The 26,609-nt window shown below is 41.7% G+C and overlaps 1 protein-coding gene across 2 annotated transcripts in view; it reads left to right on the top strand.

Annotated features, from left to right (window-relative positions):
• Window positions 1-26,609, top strand: part of MAP2K6 (mitogen-activated protein kinase kinase 6) — a 116,068-nt gene that overhangs the window by 77,961 nt on the left and 11,498 nt on the right. The window contains exons 3-11 of one of the 2 annotated variants that reach the window (XM_025889926.2): window positions 4,155-4,203; window positions 4,790-4,903; window positions 6,520-6,639; window positions 7,696-7,812; window positions 8,487-8,538; window positions 10,559-10,686; window positions 11,798-11,875; window positions 13,031-13,170; window positions 21,141-21,186. In XM_025889926.2, the coding sequence (XP_025745711.1) occupies window positions 4,155-4,203; window positions 4,790-4,903; window positions 6,520-6,639; window positions 7,696-7,812; window positions 8,487-8,538; window positions 10,559-10,686; window positions 11,798-11,875; window positions 13,031-13,170; window positions 21,141-21,186 (844 nt within the window). Of the gene's footprint in view, window positions 1-4,154; window positions 4,204-4,789; window positions 4,904-6,519; window positions 6,640-7,695; window positions 7,813-8,486; window positions 8,539-10,558; window positions 10,687-11,797; window positions 11,876-13,030; window positions 13,171-13,855; window positions 14,303-21,140; window positions 21,187-26,609 lie in introns of those variants that run through there. The other variant, XM_025889927.2, reaches the window with a different exon arrangement.

The following is a 26,609-nucleotide window of genomic DNA, read 5'->3' as shown; positions in this document are numbered from 1 at the left end:
AAAAAATGTTTGCTAAAATTCTCCAGTGAAACAAAGTGAGCCAATATATTTCTTTTTTCTGGGGCTTTTAAAATACAAAATCAATTTCTGTGATTGTTATAGGACTATTCAGATGACCTGTTTCTTCAAGTTTGGGCAGTTGCTGGTTTTCAAGGAATGGGTCCATTTCTTCTAAGTTCTAAGTTCTAAGTTCTAAGTTCTAAGAGGAACATTGCTTATAGTATTTCCTGATTATTCTTTGAATGGCTACAGGACATGTTGTGATATCCTATTTTTTCCTGAGACTGGAAATCTGCCTTCTCTCTTGTAATCTGTGTCAGCCTTGCTGGAGGTTTATCAATATTATTGCTATTTTAAAACATTTTATGTATGTATGTACGTATGTATGTATGTATGTATTTAGAGAGTGCACATGCAAGAGGGGGCAGGGGCAGACAGAGAGAAACTTAAGCAGACTTCCCACTGAGCGTGGAGCCCGACTTGGGGCTCGATTCCATCACCCTGAGCTCAAGACCTGAGCTGAAATCAGGAGTCGGATGCTCAACTGACAGAGCCACCAATCAGGTGCCCTGATTTTGGGGTACAGTCCTATGTCACTCTCCCACTTGTCTTATATTCCTCTCTTTAAACTTTTAGCCCTCATCTTCTTCTAATTTATATTAATTTTCTGTATTTTATGAATTTTATGAAAGCCACAATAAATCCTACCTTGGTGTAAACAAATGAGTAAAAACCTATGCAATGATAAACCCAGTTTCTGTGTTGTCTTTCCCTCCTGTGGTAGAATAAACTTTGAATGTGTTTAATTGATTTTCTTTTTCACTGCATAAAGCCAAGAGCATCACTTTATTTTGTAGACTAGACCACTTTAGCTCCCAGAGAGCCTTATTATTAGTAGTAGTATTTTAATACTGATGCTTATATTCATAGTCCTAAAGAAGTAGCTTCCACATTTTGTGTTTCTTTTGGCAATTTTTTAAGGTTGGCTTGGTGACTCGTACCATTTATACCCTGCCTTCTTCTGCTGTACTACACAAAAATAAATATCCTGGGACAGAGGTCCATTCTTCCTAGTTCTATGTGTGTGGTCCCTCTGCTTGAGCTCTTTCGCTGAGTAACTGATGCCAATGTGTCTTTGGCTCAGGTTTCTGAGCTGTCCCCATACTTGATTGGCAACAGCTAGTTCTGAATTGATTCTATGCTAGTGAGTATTATTCCAGTTAACCCTCCCAAGAAGCTCAGGAGGCAGTCAGTACCTGTTACTCTTACTTTATAAGTGAGAAAACAGACCTGTACAAGGTCAGGTGGTCAGAACAGTTGAGCATCACTTCATGGGTAAGAGTTCAGGCTCCAAAAAGCTAATACTAGGTGACCTTTGGAGTACCTTTGACCTTCCAGGGAAGGAATTTTGTAATAAGCCTGTTTCTTTCCCCAGAGGACTAAAATATTGAATAAGCAATAGAGAACATACACCCACAGTTTAACCTCCTGCAGAGACTCAGTGCCCCAGGCAAACTAATATGCCCAGCCCTGGACAGAACACAGTGTCAACGAATCTAATATGAGCCGTCAGCCTTGGCCCCATCATTTGATGCTTTTGGCAGACTTGATGAGCCCAAAGGCCTCAGGGTTGGGTGGCTTGATCATTTTCATTAGAGGGGCCCTGGGTGTTGGGAGTAGGTTCCTTGGATTCAATCAGAGTTGGGCTGAAATCATGGCCTTACCACTTGGGAGCAAGTTAGTTAAACTTTGAGCCAAATGGTTTCTCATCTGGACCATGGGAGTAATGATACTCATAAGAGAGAGAGAGAGTGTGTGTGTGTGTTTAAAGAATTAAATGAGATGTAGATAAAGCATTGCACTCGATTCAGCCTATATCCCTTTCTCTTTAGGTCAAGACTGAGATTCAAGTGGCATGAGTTTTATTTTCAGCTCTCTTGGGCTGTCTGGCTTTAGCAAATCTCAGCTTTTCTGGGTTCCATTTTTCTCATTCTGGAAAATTGCATGACCCTCTCCTATTCGGTAGAGGTATATACTGCAAGATTAGTACAACACTGGAGTTCAGCAAACGTTTTTTTTTTTTTTTTTTTTTTTTACAAAGGCCAGCTGGTAAATATTTCTGGTTACCTGGTCCCTAACTGGCCCCAGTTGGATATTCTTCGTAGTCTGTTTTCCAACAACTTTTTAAACTTGAAAACAGTCACTCTTAGCTGGGCCACAGGCTGTAATTTGCAAAGCCCCGTATGATTACTGGAATACCAGAGCTGGAAGGGGTCTTACCCAATGCCTTCCTTGGATGGCAAGAAAAGGGAGGAAGCCCCTTTTCCGGAAGCCCCTTTTTACTTTTTAAAAGGAAGGGTGCTGAACAACTGCAAGAGATTTTTTATTGTTTATGGTAGTCACACGTTTCAAGTAATATTTGTCTTTATTTCAGAGTTCCATTGCAATTAGTACAAATCATTGATGATGAAAGAAAAATTGCTTTGGAAATTTTGAGAATGAGAAATCAGATCTTTAGAGATGCAATCCTCTGGAAAGTATTTCTGAAGAAAAATTCCCTGCTTATAAACACAAGATATATAAAAACATCACTGGTGTGTACTGGGATGTGTGTGTGTGTGTGTGTGTGTGTGTGTGTGTGTGTGTGTGTGTTCCTTTGTGTCTCTCCCTACCAGTTCCTGGTTTTAAGTTGGTCCAGAAAAACTTTATTTTAGGTATTCTATGCATTTCAAAGGGATTTTGAGGTGAGGGAGGGCTTGCCATTAAAACCTTAAATTTATGTTTATATCTGTGTTTATATTTCCATTTTTTCCTTATTGTTTTATTTAGTTAGTTTCAGCAGAAGGGGCAGAATTATAGCACATTAGGGTGGGAAAAATTGTCATGGGCTAGGATTCTTTTCCCCCTTCCTATCATCGTTCCTTCCTTCCATTTTCCCCTATATGTTTCTAGAGAGTTCTACATGGAATGTCCCCTTAGGAAGACCTGGGTCTTTTTGTTCACCTTTGATTCTGGCAGCCCCAGAATCTTTTGTCTTTTGGTGGTGGTACTTTTGGTGCATTTATTTAAGCTCTTAGTTAGTTGCATGGCCAAAGCCAAACATCTTTCTCTTGAGTGGATTGATATCAACCCAGCTAGTACTGAAGTAGTAGAAATACATGCACATGAGGGGACCGTGTGCTTTCTCTATGGAGACACAAAATCAGCCAACCTCTGGGTGTTGAGATGATCCCTGGACAGTGTGTGTGCTGTGTATGGAAGAAATAACACAACTGTCTTAGACACCTGATAGAACAGGAAATATTCTGACCTGCAAACCAGGAGACCTGGGTTAATTGTGACCTTGGGCAAGTCACTGGGTTAGTGTTGTGACCTTGGGCAAGTTACTTCACCTCTCTGGGCCTTTTTCCATCTCTAAACATGGGGACTAGAGAGATTTGGAATTATTATGGTTTATGGATTTTGTGAGTTAACATAACCATATGCTAATTATTATTTTTTTTAAATTATGGGAAAATGTGATGGAATAATTGGGCACATTGGTGTTCTTGGATGAAAGAAAAAGTTTGGGGTTTACTAGAATAGTATGTTTATTTATATAATTCTATACACCTAGGTCATATTCATTGGATATTTACTGTATGCCAGCCATTCTGCTAAGCATTTTACTTGGAATATCTCAGGATATATTAATATCTTCATGTAAAAGAAGAAATAGAAGGTCAAAGAGATTAAGTGATTTATTCATTGTAAAGATTTATTTATTTTAGAGAGAGAGAGTGTGAGAGCCAGCGTGGGGCGGGGTGGATGGGAAGGGATAAAGGGAAAGGAAGAGAATCTGAAGCACACTCCCTGCTGAGCATGGAGCCCAGTGCAGGGCTTGATCCCACAACCTCGAGATCATGACCTGAGCAGAAATCAAGAGCCAGACGCTCAACCGACTGAGCCACCCAGGCACCCTGGAGATGAAGTTATTTAAACCCAAATATATTTTATTCCAAATCCTGCACTATTAACACTTCTGTGGTACTTTATTTTACTTATGAACTTCCAACTTAACCATAAGGAAAACTCTCTCCAGTTGTATATGATTTGGGAAGGGCATAGTTGACTAAATACCTCATGTTTTTTCTTTTCCTCCTTTTCTTTCTTAGGCCACCTCGAGACTTAGACTCTAAAGCTTGCATTTCTATTGGAAATCAGGTAAGAAAAAAATCACGTTTGCCAGTTAATATCTTGACCATTTCTCATATATGCTTTGTGACTGGCCATTGGAAAATTTATTTTCCATAGCATGCCGTCAAGGGATGGGTCCAAAAGTTTGAGTTTAAGCAGAAGCAGTGGGTGGTTCTTGCTGTTTTGGATGCCTTGTTGAAATCAGGCTAGTGTTGCCCTGGTGGAAGGTATTTGAGGGGAGTAGATGATTGGCTTTGGGGTGCAGTCCTCAAAGTCCAAGTGTAGATCTAGTTGCCAACAGTCAGCAAATGGATTAAATGTATGAGGAAGGGGGCAGGGCTAAGGAGCCAGTAGATAACTCACAGTGAGTTTGGAGGCTGAGCTGGAACTGGATCTCTGTAGTGCCCATGACAAGCAGGTGGCATACTCTGTGAGTCTGAACATCTCCTGGTGCTTCCTGCTTGCAGTGGCTACTTGGATAAAACTTCTAGACCTGAAGCTTCTGGACCAGAAATAACCCTTAGAATATTGGGAAAAGCCAGAGAGAGGATGAGGTAGTTTATGTCCTTTATTTTTTTCTTTACTCTTGCATTATTACTATTCTCTCTTGTAGAACTTTGAGGTGAAAGCAGATGACCTGGAGCCTATAATGGAACTGGGGCGAGGTGCGTACGGGGTGGTGGAGAAGATGCGACACGTGCCCAGCGGGCAGATCATGGCGGTGAAGGTAGAGTTGACGCTCCCCAAACATGTTCTGTCTGTGGTATATACGTTCGTCCATCTCAATTGCAAAACGATTCTTTCCATAGATGCAAAACAATCTTCAATGGGGTCAAACAAAGAAGATTTTCTGTAGGGAACAGTATTTCCCTCCAAATGTCTGGAAAATGCCTCCTTGGTTGAGTTGTGTTTACTGGTTTTGTTTTTTATTTTAACTGATAAATCTGACCCCCTCCTTTTAATTTTTTATGTAACCACCATGTCATCACACTTAAAAGAATTATCAATACTTCTTTAATGTCATGGAATACCAGCTCCAAATTAAAATTACCTGGGTCATCACCATGTTTTTTTTGTTGTTGTTGTTGTTGTTGTTTGCCTGCTGGTTGTTGAAATCAGAATCCAAATAAAAGTTCACATACTGCATTTGGTTGTTATGTCTCAAAAGTCTTGTATTCTAATATTCTGTTGCTTTTAAAGAATGGTCCCCGAAAATCAGGAAATCAGAATTGAGGGAGAAAATTTTGTCTGTTTCTGGAAAAAAGGAGGGTAAAATGCATCTTGAGTGAATTTGCATCATTTTTGAGCTGGAAAAAGAAATTTAGAATCATTGCATATTTCTTTTTTTAAAATTTTATTTATTTATTTGAAAGAGAGAGAGAGCGAGCACAAGTGAGGGGAGAGGCAGAGGAAGAAGCACACTCCCTGCTGAGCAGGGAGCCCCACGCAGGGCTCGATCCCAGAACCCCAAGATCATGACCTGAGCTGAAGGCAGGCGCTTAACCAACTGAGCCACCCAGGTGCCCCTCATTGAATATTTCTTGAGTAGATGCTTGTGGGGCTTTGGGGATCCACCGTCTGTACATGAATTCATGGATTTGGGCCTTTGTTAGGAACGTGGATGGTCAGAAGGCTTGGATCCCTTTGTTTTTGGAGAATGGAGGTATCTTTCCCTTACCTTTTAGATTTTGCCATGTGTTCTTCTTCAGACTTTTTGCTAATTAGGCCAAAAATATGAAAGCCTCGTGATATTATATCTTTACTGTCATTTAATGACAGAATCGTATTTCTTTAAGTCTGCATTTGCTGGTGTGACAGGTGTCTCTTCTCTCAGAAGCCCTGGGATAGGAATGAACAGTCTCTCCATTTTTGCTTGGTTCTATCCATTTCTGATAGCTCTGTCCATTCTTTTACAGTTGGTACTTAGTCCAAATATTTTTACTTGTTCCCAAAGAGGGGCTTTTAGATATTTTTGTGGGATCCCGAGTTAGCCACAAAGTCACGAATACTCTGTTCTCTGTACTGAACAGACAGAACACAATAAAGCCGGCTGTTTTTGTGACTTGGAAGGAAGTACATTTGCCAACATTTGCACACTTTCCAAAATATATTATCAGTTTGCTTCTTGCCAGGGATTTTTCAGAAAATCCACTGAAAGTCTTCCTTATTTCTCATTTGTTACAAATAGCTGATCACTAGGGTAAATACTTGAAAGGTTGTTGCTAGAACTTGTTCTGTGAGTTTTGTAGTATTTTCGGGATGGGACTCCTTAAGGTCCCTGCCTTATTAACTGACTCATCCTCAGAGCAGTAACCATACGTTTTTCCATGCATTCCCATTCAGCGGATCCGGGCCACAGTAAATAGCCAGGAGCAGAAAAGGCTACTGATGGATTTGGATATTTCCATGAGGACAGTGGACTGTCCTTTTACCGTCACCTTTTATGGTGCACTCTTCCGGGAGGTAGGTGATCCTTCAACTCAACATCTGGGGAGGACAAGGACTTAAAAAGGTGTTTCTCTAATCGCATGAACATGATGCACAATCCTGGTACTTTTTCTCATTTGACGTGTCTTCTGTAGAGTGAGTTCTGCTCTGGCAGTGATGACATGCCCTGATGCAAAGTTGGCTTGAAATGATGGTCTTTCCAATATGTCTAGCCCTTTTGAAGACCCTGAGGCTCCCTTTCTCCTTTCTGTTTTGGTTTGTTTATTTTGGCATGGTTATCTCTATCAATTGCCTATAGACTAATTTAGGCAGATTTCTTAAAATCTGAAATACTGTGGTCTTTTGGCCAAATGATAAGCTTTATTTACCCTGTTTATGTACCCCGGAGGCTTACATTTATCTCTTTGCTTTACCTCTGCTTTCACTTTCCCACGATATGGATTATGAGGCTTCAACCAGCTTTTGGATGAATGATTGCCAGCGTTCCGGGTGGGAGGTCAGACATGGAGTAGGCCTGTAGACCTAATCCTTAGAGGACAGTAACCATGAAGGCCTGGATTTCTGGGGATCTACTGTTGGTGACTAATAGTACTGATGTATTATTTATTTAAAATGTTTTTTTTTTTTAAATTTGAGTCACACACAATGTTACATTAGTTACAGGTTGTACAACATAGGGATTCAACTTCTCTCTACATTATAGGTGTTCACCACAAGTGTAGCGACCGTCTGTCACCATATAACTCTATTATATCATTGACTATATTCCCTATACTGTGCCTTTTATTCTAGTAACTTCTTCCTTCCATAGCTGGAGTGACTGTTAGTATTTAGATCTTGCTCTTTATCAAGGAGTAGGTGATCACATGCAGGTTCTGCTTGGCTCTCCACTAGTTGGCTTTTTGGAAATGAACTTGCTTGTTTGTAAATTCCTTTGAGATCTTGAAGGGAAATTGTACATGTCCTCCAAAAACTCAAGTAAGAAATGCTTTTTCCCGACAGGTGTTAACTGTTTCCCCTTCTTTTCCTTTTCTATCCTCTCCAACAATGTCTGAACCAATTTATCTCCAGGGTGATGTTTGGATCTGCATGGAGCTCATGGATACGTCGCTAGATAAATTCTACAAACAAGTGATCGATAAAGGCCAAACAATTCCAGAGGACATCTTAGGGAAAATAGCAGTTTCTGTGAGTACATCATGAACTCTACTACAAGGAGCATATGAGAAGTCTAGACCTGATGTGTGTCTGATTCCCTATTGTGAGCAAACGCTAGATGGATGTGAGCAATAGCACATGTCTGCTGAGTGCAGGAGTGCATCTGTGGACTAGTAAATGAATGCTTTTCTTTCTGGGCACTGTGTCGAAGATTCTACCACTGACTTGGTTTGGTAAACTCTCCGTTAAAATGCCTCTAAGCAATGCCTTCATCTGCTATGACCACATTCCTCGTGTCTATATTCTGATACTAGTTTACTTTGATTTTCATTTGTAGATTTTTAAATGTTTTCTTAAGGCTAGTAGGGCATAGAAAGAAGCAGAAGAAAATGAAACGTAAAGAAAGATTGTTCTCTTAATGGCTACTGAGGCTCATGAGGGTGGAGAGAAAAAAAGATGCTGGAGGCCAAATGAAACACCGGCTAGATGAGCGAGATCATCCTTTCTACTGTGAGATCTGGTTCTCTCTGGGGGGTGGAGGTCAATAAGTGTAGCTACCTGTGTATTTTCCTGGATAGGGCCACTGCTATTAGAGAAAATACCTCACCTGGTGACATTAAGCCTGGGATCATAAACCTGGGTATACTTAACATTCAGTTTCTTTCCAATGATGGAGAAGAATCTATCTTGTGTTTCTCTTGCAGATTGTAAAAGCTTTAGAACACTTACACAGTAAGCTCTCTGTCATTCATCGAGGTAAGCATGCATGGAGTTGCTTTGACTCTTCCTTTTATAACATCCATTTCTTTTACCCAGACTTTTCTTCCCCCAGTGGGTATAAGTGGAAATGAGTCAGGCAGTAGAACTGAGGGGTTTTCCTTCCCGTAGGAACAGGAGATCATATAAGTAGCTGCTTTTTAACTTGTCTGAGGACACACGAAGACATGGGCTTTTTAGTGCTCCTACACTGAATCTAAAACACCTGTTACCAAGCACAGCTCTGGGATTATCCCACTGAGAATTTTAGAGAGTAAGGTAAAAATGCCAGTAGTATTGACTGTCACCTGGGAGCTTCTTAGAAAAGCAGAATCATGGGTCCCCAGACCACCTGAATCTCCATTTTTAACAAGATCCCCAGGTAATTTTTGTATACCTTAAAGATGGAAAGTTCTGGTATAAAGTACAGGTTTTTCAGACGGCAGGAGGCAGGATAAAATGAAAAAAAAAATTGATAGATTTATCTCTTCTTCCTCTACCTCCTCTTTTTTTCTCCTATTGGCCTGTCATCCATCCATCCATCCATATATCCATTCTTCCATCTTCCATCTGTCTATCCATTTATCACTTATAATCATTTTCCCACCATTTATGCGTCACTATAATAGGTGCCTTGAGAGGTATATGGAAACAAAACATATTCTAATTAAAATTCCACAACGGGATTCTTTGGGAAATGAGACCAATGTACAACAAACACATGGAAAAAATCAACCATTATAAATACCAAATTACCAAATATGGCAGTGCTCTAGGTAAACTCCAAAGCAAGGAAATGATTAGCACCGGGTGACTATAGTCAAGGAGAACTTCTTAGAAGATACTCACTCAACCAAGTCTGAAGAAGAATTAGTGGAAAGTATGGATAGCTGTTGGGGTAGTGAGATTTGGTAATTCTTAAACTGTCTGAGTCAGCCTCAAAGTGATGTAAAATGCTTTGCCCAGAGTGCCTGTTATTATTGTTATTGCTGTTATTATTATCGTTAATTGTTACTATTAGAAGTTGGAAAAATAGGGAGGAAGAAGAGGAGAAGGAAGTGGGAAGAATCCAGTTGGGAAGAAGAATGTGGATTGTCCACACATGTGAAACTTAATTTTTAAGGATTTATTTCAGAATTAGGAAGTACTTCATTTGTATTAAAATATATACCTAGAGTATAAAAATAATAAAATTTGCATGTCCACCATTCAGTTTAAGGGAAAACATTATAAAGGATAACTTTTAGTGTTTTTAGAATAACTTACTCTGCTGATTACACGTCCTCTGTGAAAAGCCTCACGAGGGAAAAAAGTTAACTGTAATTTCTAAGTCCATCATCCAGAGATGACAATGATTATCTCTTTGGGGGTATGCTTTGTGGTCTGGAATATCTGAATTCCTGATGAGTTCCACTATGTGACCTCAGACACACCTCTTGCAGATGCTTCCATCGAAACTGGTTGCCTTGATCAGATTTGATGTATGTTTATACTGCAGTCTGCCTTACCATTCTGCGGTCTGTTTACTCCTACCCTTACTGTGCATTAGGTCATGACGAGCTGGGCTTTACAAAAATTACTTTGTTGTCATAAGAACACTTACGATGAGATCTACCCTCGTGGCAAATTTTAAGTGTGCAGTGCAGTATTATTTATTATGGGGTCAATGTAGTACAGCGGATTTCTAGAACTTATTCATTTGGTGTCATTGAGACTATGCATGCCCAAGGAACGGGGCATTTGATTCAGTAATAATTTTTTAAGTTTTTACTACACTTATGGGGGCAATGCAGATGGTAAATAGAGGAAACAGTCCTTTCTGTTGATGGAGTCACAATCCTGCAAGATGGACAAAACATGAAATAGAAAATCAAGTTGGAAGCAGTAAGATGCATGTAAGTTGGGAGTCAGGGAGGGCCTCAGAGAGCAGGGAAGGCGAGATGTCAGGCCCCCTGGTGGTGGACACATAAATCTTCAGAGCAGGCTGGGATCACGGGCTCCTGGTTGTTCTTGCTTTCAGACGTCAAGCCTTCCAACGTGCTGATCAACACTCTGGGCCAAGTAAAGATGTGCGATTTTGGAATCAGTGGCTACCTTGTAGACTCTGTCGCTAAAACTATTGATGCAGGATGCAAACCGTACATGGCCGTAAGTACGGCAGCCGGGGGAAGCATCTGGGAATGCAGCCACCCACAAACCTCACCAGGAAATAGGAAATGGATGGCCACAGAGGGAGAATGGAAATGTGCTTACGGTGCAAGAAATACTCTGCATCTTATTTTTTTCTGAAGTATTTTTCTGTCTGAAATCCTTGGTCACTTGCTTCAAACATATTATTTTTTAAAAATTCGAGTAAAGGAGGTCTATTACTTGAAAAAAAGAAACACATTAAGTAATACATACAGCCCACACAAATTTTTCACGCTGTGTTGCCGGGGAGTGTTATCCTGTTTGTTGGGGACAGAAGAGTAAACAGAATTTAAATGACCCAAACAAGTCAGTTAGATGAGAGATGCTCATGGCTGGGAAGGTTCACTGCCATTGGCAGAGACCTTGGGACCCCCTTTAACATTAAGGGGCTTCTGTATTCTGTTTTGAACTAGATTTGCATTTGGGTTGAGAACCTTCCTGTTGGTGTTGAGCTAATCTCAGACAGTAGCCTGGTGACTCTTGCGGATTCTTACTATTGAGTTCTGGACTGTTGGGGTTCTTAACAAGGAAAATTCTAGACTGGCAAAGTAAATTTATTATTCTTTTTTTTTAAAGATTTTATTTATTTATTTGAGAGAGAGAGAGAATGAGAGATAGAAAGCACGAGAGGGAAGAGGGTCAGAGGGAGAAGCAGACTCCCTGCTGAGCAGGGAGCCCAATGTGGGACTCGATCCCGGGACTCCAGGATCATGACCTGAGCCGAAGGCAGTCGCTTAACCAACTGAGCCACCCAGGCGCCCCTGGCAAAGTAAATTTATACTGTGTATCCTATTTCATCCTAAGGCAAAATTGAAATTAGTTTTTTTTTAATGAGTTTTGAATCGTGAGAGACTTTGATCCCTTTTTGTCTCCAAGAAAAGACTCCTGTAGAATGAGGAAGATCCCACGGAGGCATCGATATGTATTGTAGTGAGTGAGTTTTTTTGGCCTGGGAGGCATGTTAACAAGCTTAAAACGAGTCACTTGGCAGCTGGTGACACCCCCACCCCTGGAGACTTTATTGAGCTAAGAGTGTCATCTCATTTGTCTTTTTCTGTCTCCTTTGCAGCCTGAAAGAATAAACCCAGAGCTCAACCAGAAGGGATACAGTGTGAAGTCTGACATTTGGAGTCTGGGCATCACAATGGTAACGTGTGACGATCATTCTGGACTGTGAGGTTCTGGGCATGAAGCTGAAGTGGGGTGGGTTTTGTGACCAAAAAGCAAATACCCTACCTGTGAGTCCTGAGCATCCTTTCCTGCCGGACAGAGCAGGAAGTTTTGAATGATGATTGTCTGCAGGGTCGTGTGGTGGAGAAAGACCGCACTGGGATTGGGCAAACCCAGTTTTTCTCTTTATTCCACCTCTAACTGGGTGTGGCCTTTGAGTAAACTGATGGAGTCCCATGCACTGTCTTATTATCCTCATCTGTAAAACGAATCCTGCCTATAGCTTTAAATTATTCTCATCTAGGCATGAAGTTGAAGCTGCTCCAAGAGTGCTCATGTGTGCGGACCCTGACTGAGCTGTTATGTCCTATCCAGGACATAGGCTGTGTTTCCCAGAATATGGTTCTGATAGAGGTCTTGGCCACTGAGGTCAGATATAGCCGAAGGACATAGTAACAAACAAGATAATTTCCTTCGGCACAGTCCTACAGTTACCATTTGTAACTTCGGTGATCATACATTTTTCTCAGTGTGTCACTGAGGTCTGGAATTATCCACTGTGGTCCTGGCTCCTTCCCAGGCACAGCAGCTGATTAAATCCTGTGCGTTATTTCCCATCCCTGCCCAGAATACACGTGATGATCTTGTAATGGCAAAGTGGCCTTACTCAAATCCAAAAAAAGATCAGTCATTTGGTCCTAGGTTGTTTTGTTTTGTTTTTTTTTTTTCATTCCAGTAAGGGACCTGTAGATGGCAGCAGATATACAGCTCTGTAAAACTCTCAGGGCAAGACTAACTTTTCAGACCAAACATTGAAAACACCCGGTTGCTTTCCATCCCGAAGTTTAATTCTGCTGACTTAGAATTTTATGAAGTGTCCCAGTGGCTTTTGAGGAGGATCCAGTTATAGATAAGCTTAATTGGCTGCCTCCAGTAAGATAATGTTCAAAACTCCCTAGCACTAGGAACTGGGGAAGAGTAGAGAACATACTGTTAGTTTATGTCTCCCCAAGTTTTACTTGAACTTCACCTCTGTATTTCCCTCGGATTCTCCTGGAACAGAAGAGTCCAGCAGATGCCCTAAAGTGGTTCCGTTTCAGCGGTTGTCCTCTTGTGTTTTTCTCCCCTCTAGATTGAGTTGGCGATCCTTCGGTTTCCCTACGACTCTTGGGGAACCCCCTTCCAGCAGCTCAAACAGGTGGTCGAGGAACCCTCACCACAACTCCCGGCAGACAAATTCTCCGAAGAGTTTGTTGACTTTACCTCACAGTGGTAAGAAAGCCTCCTCTGCCAAATGCCAGTGTGAAGGAAGAAGAGGAGTTCTCATGAACTTCCTCCGTTGGTCTTGATCCATTACGCATACATTCATTCCAAAAGCATGTATGGAGTGTGCCCTCGATGCCGGAGATACAAAGATGCCTTTATCCCAGTCCCTGCCCTCAGTGAACTCAGAGTCGAGTAGGGGAGTCTCTTCAATCCGTGATTATGATACCATATGGCAAGTCCAGGGATGGAGCCATGCACAGGGTATTTGGGGAACTCAGAGGAAAGGCATTAGGATAGAGTTTCTGGAGGAGATAAATTCTATGCTGAAGATCCTATGAGGGATTTTTCCAAGCGACCAGGGAAGTAGGGTAGGGAAAGATATTCCAAGCAGAAAAAAGATCACGCTTCATGTCACAGGAGCGAGAAACTCCTTGATGAGAGCTATAAGCTCTTTTGATGTTGATTGGAGCATCAAGAGAAGAGTGGTTGGACGGTTGGAGGATTAGGGTGGTGGAGTGGAGATAAGACATTCTGTTTTGTATGTTTTGTAGGCTGCCCCCTACACAACACTTGTTAACTGTGGATACACTTGCCCGTGAGGGTGCAATGGACAGTACTGGGGGTCTGAGGAGTGGAAAAATGGAAGGAGTCATGCTAATAATGTAGACTTTGTTTCTGTGGAAATTGTCAGGGGAATCGAGGAAAGTAGGAGGGCATGCATGGTGACCGTACTGCCTGGTGTATCCTGGTACTAAGGACCATCGCAAGTGTTCCTGGAAGACGACACCAAAAGGAAAGCACAAAATGGCGTTCGTCTGTATGGGCACCCTGCAGAAGCAGATAGTGCCCAGCCCCGCTGTGACCCTGGGAGGGGAGGGATCCTGGCCGCTCCCTGCTGACGGAAGAGCTGGGCCTCTGAGGGCCACTTGACAGCACAGCTCCTCAAGGTTATCATTCCTTGGCCTCTGTGCTCGTTCGAAGAAGTGTTCTGAATGCAGCTTTTATTGGGAAGCATGACGAGACAAAGCAACGGTCTGTTGTTTGTGAAACTAAGGCCTCTTGGACTTTTTGTTAGCGCTGGCCCCCATGTCACCCCTGGTATTTTGCCCTGATGATGTATGAGGCTGGCCTACTGTGGCTTGTTTTTGTTTTAGTTTTGGCCAAATGGCTAGAGAGGGGCTGGGGCCGTGGGCTGGAGTACAGTGTGTTGTTGGGCACCTCTGACGGAACACTTCTTCGGGGCTGTTGAGGTGTGTCCTCCCCTCTGCTCTCCTTGAGCGAATGTGCTGGATGGGGTAGCACACCGGCCAGGTTGAGATTTGCCTTCTGGATTCAAGAACTTGTTTTTATTGTGTATTTGTTGTTGTTTTTTTTTTTTTTTTTTCTTTTTCCTTATCCTCAAATGTTTAAAGGTCACATAGGAAAAGGGGTGAGTCATCTTGGATAGTTCAGACCAGTAGTTCTCAAGAGGAGTGGTAAAGGGGAAGGATCTTATCTAGGGAAGTCTTGTCAAACTCTCCTCCCTGTAACCTTTCTCCTGCCTGTTCCCCTTTCCCCAGGATTCTGGCTGGGTACTTTGGAAAACTTGGTAAGAACAAGGCTGAAAAGCTTGAGAAAGCAGAGCTGCCCTATTGAGAATCGCCAGTTTACTCCAATAGTTGTCAACTCTGGCTGTTTGTAAACCTCCGGAGAACTTTCAAATGTACTGTCGCTTGGGCCACACCCTCAGACATTCTGACTTAATGGATCTGGGAAGGGTCCTGAATATCAGTATTTTTCAAATGTTCTCAAATCAGGCTACTCTACAGCTGGGGCGAGAACCCCTAATTTTGCCCAATGGTCTGTGGACCTGATATCAACTGCTTCCTTTTCAAAACCTGTTTTTCTTCTGTAACTTATTTTTTAAAAATCATGCAATTACTTTTTCTCTCCCCAGTGTATTTTTTCCTCTTACTTAGAATTTCCCCTAAAGATTCAGAGCAGTAAAGTTTTTTAGGGATATTTAAAAAATAAAAACCTTGAGAAATAGTGCTTTCTAATTTTAACGTATGCACACGTATGTGGACAATCCGGATACTTTATTATTGCTCTTTGTATGGCGACCACCCTGTGCCTACGCTCCGCCCCCTAGAACACTGCCAACATCTTCAGAGACCTCAGAGGCCTCTCTGTTCCCCTCTTGTTTTCTGTCAATTTTTGTCCCAGCTACCAAGGTTCATTAATTTAAAAACTTTGAGCCGTAGATATTTTCTAGCTTTCCCGAAACCACTAATTCTGTTAATTGCTATTAAACCTGTGTCCTTTTACTCATAATCATGCCAGCCAGTCTGGCTTGCTTATGGGGTTTGCCAAAATATATATTTTATATATATATATATATATTTGTATTTATATATTATATATATTATATATATAACAATAGAAACAAAACTCAAATCATCTAAACTTTGAAGTTTTCCAAGAATAATTATTCAAACTTTCCGTGTTGTAGTTCCTGTAGAATCTGACATTTAAGAGTATCCACTGTGTAAAATAGTGAGTCGTTTTTTTGGTAGGAGAATTGGAAAGAAGAAGAGGAGCATTAATTCTGAATTTATCAGCATTCTTAATGATCCTCTCTTGGATTTTTTTTTTTTAAGAGTACAGGCTCTCCTATTTCAGATAGCCGATCAATAATAGCTTTTTGCCTCCCATAAATTACCAATATATATATTTTTTGATACCCCCTTAGTGTGAACTGTGTTTTAAAGTCCACTGAGTTGGAAAAGTTGTCTAATGCTTCAAAAACACAGTGCTGATTTTTTTTTAAAAGGACTCTAGGAATGGCTTAGATCTTAATGGAAGCGATTTCATTTTTCCTGTGTATAGCTTACAGGTACACACCTGCTTCCAGGAGCAAGGTAGTTATTTCGCTTGTTTTATTACTGATGGTTTTAAGTTTGATCTGGAGCTGAGTGGATGGAAAGGGTGCAAAAGTTGACTACCTAAGAACACCCTCTTCTATTTCCTTAGGAAGAAAAGGCTCTCTCTTTTTTTTTTCTCTTTAAATTTCTTTATTGTTATGTTAATCACTATATATTGCATCATTAGTTTTTGATGTAGTGTTCCATGATTCATTGTTTGTGCATAACACCCAGTGCTCCATGCAGAACGTGCCCTCTTGAATACCCATCACCAGGCTAACCCATCCCCCCACCCCCCTCCCCTCTAGAACCCTCAGTTTGTTTTTCAGAGTCCATCGTCTCTCATGGTTCGTCTCCCCCTCCGACTTACCCCCCTTCTATTCCTCCATTTTCCCATGTATGCAGCAGGATTTGAGATACCCGTTCATGAGAGGACCCTTTTTGGAGTGACCTCCATGTGTTTTTTGAATTTTCATGACATAGTCAGGTTCTGATCCTTCAAGACTTCTCAGAAAGCCCCTATTTTTGTGGTTAAGTGGGGAAAGGGGAATACAGATTTGGAAAGTGAAAGATGAATCCCAAATTTCGAGATAGATACATCGGTGGTTTTATCTCCTGCCTCTGTCTTTGGGCGGAGTGTCGAACTAAAAGAGAAAGGTTGCGTTATCCACAGCCTTGGTCATCTGTCAGAGGATTTGTGACCTTTCCTGGGGTGCATGCTAAGTAAGCGTTTGATGACCGCCTCCCTCGCCGTGCTGCTCCACACGGCACAGCCTTTTCCAGGGAGCCCGCTTGGCTTTCAGTCTCCTCTGATCACTGTTTGTGAGTTGACAGTAATCCTGGTCTGCGGAGGGGAGTAGAAAGCACTAGCAGGCTATCACTCTCATACCCAAAGTTACCTCTAGAGCACGGAGCCCCAGCTGATGTGTTTTTTCGTAGTAGCTTCAGAGAGACAGCATCCTCGGGGTGGGGTGGGAGGATGGGGGTTGGGTAGGAGAGGGAAGCAAGTTGAGACATTTATGCCTTACGGACTTTAAGGAAATACCAATGATATCCTACCAACCCTTCCCTTCTGTACTTATTTTGAAATAGGACTACGGAATGACATTTCCTCGTCTTTTTTTCGCTTTCTTATCACAGGGGTTTTGAAGTGTTCCTAGAGTAGGCGGTGCTGTCCATAAAGGCCTTGTTTTGGGATTCATAATTGAGAAGTCTCATAGAAAAGCCTTACATTCTAGTCCAATAGAGGATGAACAAAGGAGGATCTAAAAAGGAAAAAGGGGATTGTGGCAGGCTTACGCTTCTCTCTAGAACCTCTTCCTATAGGTTCACAGGCTCGGTGACTGAAGGAAGTCTCTGGAAACCCAACTGCCGTGTGCCCAAACAGCCTGACTTCTTTTTTGCTTTTCCTTCAGGCCTGTTTGAGAGGCTCAGTGCCCAGCTGACCAGCCTGATGGCACGTTGGAGTGTGTTGGAGCCCCCTCAGACGTTGATACTGACTCAGAGGAACAAACATAATACAGAGACAATCAAATATAGTTCTCGACTTGTTCAGGAAGAAGAGTAAACAGAGGCTCTGGATGTTTATTTAGCTTATGACAAATATATGGGCTTGAGAGGCGCAACGTGTTTTTATTCTGTGGATGCACCACATAGCCCTTCTTGGAAGCCATCAGGGGGAATTCAAATAGGCAGAAATCCTCTGGTCAGCACAAACTTCAAGCTAGCAATTCTCAAGACAGCATGAAGCTGTATTTTAGTGTCAGCTACGGTCAGAAGCGTGTGTTGTGGCATTTGGAAGAGGAATTAGAGCAGTTAGCTAATTGCACGCTTGAAAATGACAAGCCACTTGAAAATTCAAAAGTCTGACTCCAGTCCAAAAAGAAATTGGTGTAGCTTTGAACTCCACGGTTGTTATTTTATCCTGAATTTCAAGCACTTCCTATCAAACATGGAAAATTTGCTTTCCACCCCCCCAACCTTATCCTGAGTATTTTGCTATTCTTAGCCAATGTTTTGAAGTGTTCTCAATTTAAAAAGTTGGAGAGAATGGGCTTTATCAGTTATATTAATTCAATAAACAGCCTTGGATTGCTGTGTAAGTATTTTCCATGAATGCTTTGCAATAGTGCTTGTGGTAAATTTTGAGCCTTCTAATCAGAGGCCGTAAGTCAAGAAAGCCTATCGGCCGGCAAGCCCTGAGGTTTCAGGAATTCGAAACATTTTCTGATGCATTAACTTGGGGTACTTTCCCCACATTTTCTTTATACAGACAAAACAAACAAACAAACAAACAAAAAACAACAACAACTCCAGAGAAATTTTCTTAAACTGTTCCAGAAGTGAAAAGATAAGCTATCCCGACTCAAAATGATCTCTCCTTAAAAAATGGAAGTGCTTACATTCCTCAACCTGATGAGAGGAGAGAGTCTTCTTTCATTATCAAGTAAATGGAAGTTCAAAAATCAGCAAACATCACAAAGATCTCTGGTTGGTAAAAGAGGCCAGTGTGCTGATGTTTGAGGAAGAAGCCTCTTTTTCTGTCTTCCCTTTGGTTTGGTCGCTAACCAGTGGAAGCTAGTAGTGGAAGGGTGGGTCATGGTCCTCAAGGAGAATGGATGTTAGCAGAGTCGATGCTCAGCCCTGGTCCAAGGAGTTCCTAAGGCGCCCGTCTAAGTAGAGACACCTGAAATCAAGCACGTCACTATTGAGTGTGGATTTAAGGTGGCGTCTATGTTTTTCATGATTGCTTCTAGCAAGTTAAATTGTTCAGATTATGGAGAAGACTTTCTGGTTTTTGACTGGCTTTGAACAGTAGCTGAAAATTCAGCGCTTTTGTACATTAGCCTGTTTTCTTCACCACGGTTTGTGCGTGAGTCAGCATTACTCCTGGGATCACATTTCTTCTTCTCTGTTTCCTTCTAGGTGAACTAGCTCTTGAACTTAGAAAGAAAACTTCTGCTTCCCAGGGTTCAGGGAGAGAGAGCTGGTAGTGTTGAGAATGTGTGCAAATGACAGACGAATCAGTGGGAGGGGCTTCTAAGTGAATTTCATTTCCGAGCAGGGCATAGAAGGCAGCAATGAGGAGGAATGCCCTCGTCCACGTGGCCCAAGGGGTTTGCAACCTCTTCACTCATGACTTTTGGGACTGGATCATTCTTTGTTGTGGGCAACTGTGCTGTGTGTTATAGGATGTTTAGCAATATCCCGAGCCTCCCCCTAGGAGATGCCGCTAGGCGCCCCCAGGTGTATCAACAACCAGAGATACCTCCAGACATTGCCAGGTATCCCCCGGAGGGCAAAATCACCTGCAGTTGAGAACCATCAAAAAAGCCTTATAGAATGTCAGGCCGTAGACCCGTGCAGAGTCCCAAGTGGGATTTCCAAGATCTCATTCATTTCAGCCAAGCACACATTCCCATGATCAATCTGACTTTGACAGTTGATAATTCCTCTTTCTAATTCACTCTTATTTTTATCCTCAGTTGAGACGAAACTTTCTCTCATAGGTTGTCTGGTCACTGAGGTCACTAGGTCCTAGATCTGCCCTCAGTTCCAGGTTGAAAACTTCTCTCCTCACATCTACTGTACCCTGTCTCAGGTTCCCTGGCTTCTACCCACAGCATTGCCTGGAATAAACTGGTAGGCTGCTTTAAGTTGTTTTGGTTCAAAAGCTTTCTCTCTCTCTCTCTCTTTTTTTTTTTTTTTCATTTCGTTTTGTTTTATACCACACTTTCTCAAAGCGTCTCAACTACTTCACTCTCTTATGGCTCCATACCTTGACCCCTCTCCTCATTATTATTACACCATGGGGGTGGAGCCGAGCTCATGTCACACATACTAGGTCTCATCTGCTCAAAAGGACCCATTGGCACAAATCCCAGCAACCCTAATGATCAGTCACATTTTGGTTTCTTCAATGCCAGGCTGCGTTCCTTTCCATCATGTGGGATTCGGTGGCCCGGTGGGCAGAGGGATGTCTAGGTTGCCTTGCAAACCACAGTTTTCAGAACCATCCTTCTCTTCATTCTGTAACCTGGGGTTCCAACTCCTAATAAACCACTTATTTTCTTTTTTTCCATTTTAAGGCCACGGGTGGATACAGGGGTGGGCTGAGGATAGAGGTGAGGGGCTGGTCTCTTCTTAATGCTGTTTTGTTACTGTTGCCTCTGGTATCAAATGCCATTAAAACATTTGTGTATACAGATAGTTGGGTATACAGAATGGGAGCCACGCGACAGTAGCGCGTGACCACAAAGAATTTCTAAGAAGAATCATTGCAAAGTCACTGGCTGAGTGTACATTCTTTTTCATTAGCCAGGAGGTTGTAAACAAGTAGCATTACTTTAGACATTTTACGGGGGTGTTGCTTCTGTCTCAGGTGGGTTTGGTTAGGAGTCTATAAAAGCAGATCACACATTCAAGGGAATCGGAAGCAAGGAGAACCATGCATCAAAGATAGCGAAAAGATAACATGTAATGTAAGAAACACCTGCCAATTTCTTTGCCAGTGGGGGTGGAAGAAGAATTGTTTTTTTTTTTTTAAAGATTTTATTTATTTGACAGAGACAGTGAGAGAGGGAAGAGGGAACACAAGCAGTGGGAGTGGGAGAGGGAGAAGCAGGCTTCCCGCCAAGCAGGGAGCCAGACGTGGGGCTCGATCCCGGGACCCTGGGATCATGACCTGAGCTGAAGGCAGACGCTTAACGACTGAGCCACCCAGGCGCCCTGAAAAATTGTTTTGAAGGAAAGTAGATATGTGTTTTGGAATGTGATGGCTGTAGATCAGAAAAGCTAGTTTGTATGTCATTGGCAAAGTATCAGAAAGAAAGTAAACACACACACGCGCACACACACACACCCCCCCCCGTGCTTCCTATGAAGATATACCTAGAGGGATTTGAAACATAATTTTATGTGTAACAGAAGAGAAGAGTCAGGATAGGAGATTCATGTATTCAGTACCTTTTAAAGCTGGTTATGTTTAGTCTTCTGCAGATTCTGAAACCCTAGTCTGGTGAAAATACAGATTGAAATCTCAGATTTTAATGTGATTAATTTTTTTTCTTTAAGCTTGAAGAAGAATTCCAAAGAACGGCCAACATATCCAGAGCTTATGGTACGTATTGTTAGTGGTGTAAACCTGTCCAAACCAACAGCTAGTAAAAAGGTAAAGTGACTAAGACCTAAATTATAATCCAACAACTGTATCAGGAGAGCTGGTTCATTGAGACGTTGGTGACCGGAAGTGAATTCAAGCAAAAAAGAGTGTGTTCTAAATCCTTCACGTATCCTAAGTCCTTCTTTAGTATGACTGGGGCAGGTCACCTTTCTTAGCAACTTTTTCCATTTTGGTAATCTTGTCATCATATGGACGAAATGATGCCAATAAAATTTACATTTTCTTTTTTTTTTAAGATTTTATTTTATTTATTTGACACAGAGACATATAGCGAGAGAGGGAACACAAGCAGGGGGAATGGGAGAGGGAGAAGCAGGCTTCCCGCGGAGCAGGGAGCCCAATGTGGGGCTCCATCCCAGGACCCTGGGATCATGACCCGAGCTGAAGGCAGACGCTTAATGACTGAGCCACCCAGGTGCCCCAAAATTTACATTTTCAGGTTCTCAAGATACCAAGAGTCATCAATTACTAATATAAATGAGGGAAGGCATGATTTAAAGGATTTCAGCAATGAGGAAAACACAGATTTTTTTTTAAATTTTTTATTGTTATGCTAATCACCATACATTGCATCATTAGTTTTTTTTTTATTTTTTTAATTTTTTTTTAATTTTTTTATTGTTATGTTAATCACCATATATTACATCATTAGTTTTTGATGCAGTGTTCCATGATTCATTGTTTGTGCATAACACCCAGTGCTCCACGCAGAATGTGCCCTTTAATACCCGTCACCAGGCTAACCCACCCCCCCACCCCCCTCCCCTCTAGCATCCTCAGTTTGTTTTTCAGAGTCCATCGTCTCTCATGGTTCGTCTCCCCCTCCGACTTACTCCCCTTCATTCTTCCCCTCCTGCTATCTTCTTCTTCTTTTTTTTTCTTTACATATATTGCATTATTTGTTTCAGAGGTATAGATCTGTGATTCAACAGTCTTGCACAATTCACAGCGCTCACCATAGCACATACCCTCCCCAGTGTCTATCACCCAGCCACCCAATCCCTCCCACCCCCCACCACTCCAGCAACCCTCAGTTTGTTTCCTAAGATAAGAATTCCTCATATCAGTGAGGTCATATGATACATGTCTTTCTCTGATTGACTTATTTCACTCAGCATAACACCCTCCAGTTCCATCCACGTCGTTGCAAATGGCAAGAGCTCATTCCTTTTGATGGCTGCATAATATTCCATTGTGTATATATACCACATCTTCTTTATCCATTCCTCTGTCGATGGACATCTTGGCTCTTTCCACAGTTTGGCTATAAAACACAGATATTTTTGATAAAATATTTAGGATTCTTTGGACAGGCTGCTTTCTGATGGGTGTTTAGGGAGGAAAGACTGTTTTCTCCTTTTGGTTTTCATGTTAGTGGAAAAAAGTTAGACCAAGCCTTATTAATTTGAATTATATTACCTCTGCATTCACAGCTTACCATTTGTACTATCTATGAAAAAAAAGAGTGAAAATAAGACCTCAGAAGAGTTGTTTTAAAATAGTTTCTCTTAAATTGTTGTAACTATAATTTTAAGCTAATTACAAATGATTCTTCAGTGTAGATGGCAGGGGCAAAACTTGGAAACTTTTATCGAAGTATATGTTGAAACACATATTGGGGGAAATATGATAAAATTGTAACTACTTACTAATTTGCATTAACCATTCCTTAGATTTGTTTCAGTTATCAAGTTTTTAATTTTAGCAGGGGAAGGAAGAGTTTTGTTCAGGAGAGATAAGAGCAAAGATTGACATTTATTCCTGGAGCACAGGTATTCAGCAGGCATTAAATGCTTGCTTCTGTCCCACCCCAAGATAAGTAGTGCTCAGTCTTTAAGACCCACTCAGGGCAGGTCCTAGAAGTATAGGTTCCTGAGATCTTTTAACAAATGGTGTGGTGAGGTGGCTCTGACATGGAAAAAGTGTGTCATGTACTATCTACAAATAGATAATTGGCCATTTATATATCTTCTTTGGAAAAACGTCTTTTGAGGTCCTTTCCCCATTTTAAAAAATGAGATTTTTTTTTTCTCTTGAGTTGTATGAGTTTTTTAAAAATATATTTTGGATATTAACCCCTTATCAGATCTGTGGTTTGCAAATGTTTTCTCCCATTTTGTAGGTTGACATTTCATTTCGTTGATCATCTCTTTAGTTTCTGCTTTTTAGTTTGATGTAATCCCACTTGATTTTTGGCAACAAGTACGTGAAGAGGTGCTCGTCATCACTAGTCATCAGGGAAATGCAAATCAAAACCACAATGAGATACCACCTCACACCTGTTAGAATGACCATCATTAAAAGACAAGAGATAACAAGTGTTGGTGTGAATGTAGAGAAAAAAGAACCCTTGTGCACTCTTGTTGGGAATGCAAATTGGTACAGACAGTATAGAAAACAGCATGTGGGTTCCTCAAAAAAATTAAAAATAGAAATACCATATGATCCAGCCATCCCACTTCTGGGTATATATCTGAAGGAGATGGAATCACTATCTTCAGAGGGTATCCACATCGGCATGCTCATGGCAGTGTTATTTATAATAGCAAAGACCTAGAAACAATGTAAGTGTCCATCAGTGCATGAATGGGTAAAGAAAATATGATACACACACATACACCTACAATGGAATATTATTCAGCCATAAAAAAGAGAGAAAGCCTGCCTTTGGCGACACCATGGATAGAATGTGTATAGCATGGTACTATAGTTAATAATAATGTATTGCATACTTGGAAGTTGCTAGGAGAGTAGATCTTAAAGCTTCTTATTACAAAAGAAGAATGGTAGGTGTGTGAGGTTAGCTAACCTTATTGTGGTAATTATTTCATAATATAGAAGTGTATGAAATCGTCACGTACACCTAAACTTACACAATGTTATATGTCAAGTATATTTCAATAAAGCTGGAGAAAAGAAAAGAGAGTGCAGCCTGGAGATTTCAAGTCTGAACCATTCTTCAATTGGGGGACTGTAAAGGAACACTGGGGAGAGTTTTAGGATAGACAAGGTGGTCTCCTTGGGCTCTCAATTGTCCCCTTTGGAAAGGCATCCCCTGGGTTCTCAGCATTCTGTTGGCTGTTGATCAAGACCCACAGTTGAGGGAGAAAAGGCATAATGCTTGAGAAAATCTCAGCATACCACATGTTTGGGTTGTACATTTCCTCCTGAATGTATGTGTGTGTGTGTATGTGTGTGTGTGTGTATTTTTTTTTTTTTTTATCGCCCTGATGATATTTTTAATAGCCAGTCAGGGAACTTTTTAGTCTCAGCTACCCTCCTTTTTGGGTATGCTGATGCAACCCGCAGAGCATTTTCAAATTGATTTCACATCAAGTGCAATGGACATGGAGTGATTTCTGGGGTGTCTTGGGAAGCCTGTACTCCTACTGTAAACTTGCCTTATTTGTCCCTATTTTCAGATAAAAGAGCATTTTCTATATATTTCTGGCTATTTAAAATGCAGAACATTTTTATTTCCTTCCAAGTGACCTCTAATCAGAGGTTTCAGAGGAACATACTTGAGAAAAAAATTGCTGAGTTCTAGCTTAGTATACTCGGGTGTATGCTATACTGATGTTGCATTCCACTTTCCAGGATGTTCTAATGCTATGGTCTTTTATGGTCTACATATTAATGTTGCAAAGTCATGTGCACCCCCCTCCCCCCACTTCTTTTTAGGACACTAGTCTGTGTGGTACTGGAAATGGACTTGCCTTCTAAGGCTATAACTGCTCTCTGCTTTCCTGTGGAATTGAGGTTTTTAAGTGGAAAATCTGAGTCCAAACTCTTTGACTTTAGCATTGGGAAAACTCATGCTGAGAGACTATTGTTTAAATTGTAGGAGTTGGTGAAGAAAGGGGGAAAAAAAATCCTTTTTTCCAGGTGAAGGGTGGTATAATTAAGGCCCCAACACAGACGTGTACCTCTTTATAGAAATCTCAACTGCTCCCCCCACCCCCCAACTTGGATTGAGGGGTATACATGCTTTCACATCATCTCATGTGCTTGTTCTCTCAAACTCCCACTGGGGGACATGACTCAGTAGGATGTGTTCCTCTAGAGTGGGGACCAGCCAACTTTTTCTGTAAAGGGTTAGATAGTAAATATTTTAGGCTTTGTGGGTGGCTATTCAACTCTCTTGTTTTGCTGTGAGAGAGCAGCCATATTCAGTACGTAAACGGATGGTGCGGCTGTGTTCCAAAAACCTTTATTTCACACATAGGCAGTGGGATAGACTTGGCCCCTGGACCATTGATTGTTGACCCCTGTCCCAGATGATAACCACCAGAAATGATAATCAGCTGATGCAAGTGATTGCCCAGTGAGGTGATTATGTTCTTCAAATATCCGGGAAGTCCTAGATCAAATCATAGTGTTAAGCAAGGATGACTGAACCCCTAGAAAATCATAGTCTTAAGGGGTGACGTGTTGTGTAGAAGATATGGCGACCATTGGTACTTGCGGCTTGCCCAGATGTTCCTGGTAGTGTGTGTTCTTGGATCTCCATGTTTTCTCGAGGCACGACTGTTGGTAATGTCCTCCTTTCCTGTACCTGGCTCCTTTTTTGAGAAACCCAGCCTGGGGATGAATCCATGGTGCCTCTTTGCTCACCTCCCAGTTGCTGGCCTTGCTATTCTTAGTCCATTGCTTATAGAGGGGACTGGGTTCCCTCCCAACCTTTCACAGCCTCAAAACCCACACAAGAAGGCGAGTCACACTTTCCATTTTGGCGTGCCTGCCTGCTCTCTCCCCCGCCCCCTGCCTTCTGCCTCTCACAGCATTTACCCAGAGAATAAACTGAAAGATGCCTGCGGATTTTTTCTGTAAAAACTTTAGGTCAAGTTATTTGATTCATTCACAGACTAAGGCTACATTCACTGAGCTAGCAGCCAGAGCAGAACCAGAGGCAAGATGGGGCTGGCAGGCATCGAAAGTAGTCATTGAGACACTCTGAGGTTTGACATGTCCTGTTTTGATAGTAAAAACTTTTAAGTACACTAAAAGATCACCAAATGTCAAGAGGATGTGGGAAAGCTAATGAGCATGATGGTAAAAGCACTTGGTAAGTGTGCTGTGTAAGAGGTTAGTAATCAGAAGTAACGCTGCTGTTTATTTGTACAAGGAGCTCAGGGTGAAGGACCCGGCATCTTCAGTGAATTCGGTGGGCATGAGGCTGTGAGCCAACGCCCAACCTGTATCTTCCAGATGGGCCAGAGCAGAAAGCGTCTTTATCATTTTCTTGAATCACGATACTTAGCAGTGACCACCTACCTTCATTTTGGGTTTTATTTCTTTGTTCCTTTCCCATTTGCATTGTTTCCTAAAACTTCTACGGGTGGGCATTCAGTTCCCCACAG

The sequence above is a fragment of the Callorhinus ursinus genome, unplaced genomic scaffold, assembly GCF_003265705.2.
Source record: "Callorhinus ursinus isolate GAN/ISIS: 27379988/994484 unplaced genomic scaffold, GSC_fseal_2.0 scaffold50, whole genome shotgun sequence".
NCBI lineage: Eukaryota > Metazoa > Chordata > Mammalia > Carnivora > Otariidae > Callorhinus > Callorhinus ursinus.
Note: the sequence above shows the minus strand (reverse complement) of the source record. Positions and strands in the feature narration are given on the sequence as shown.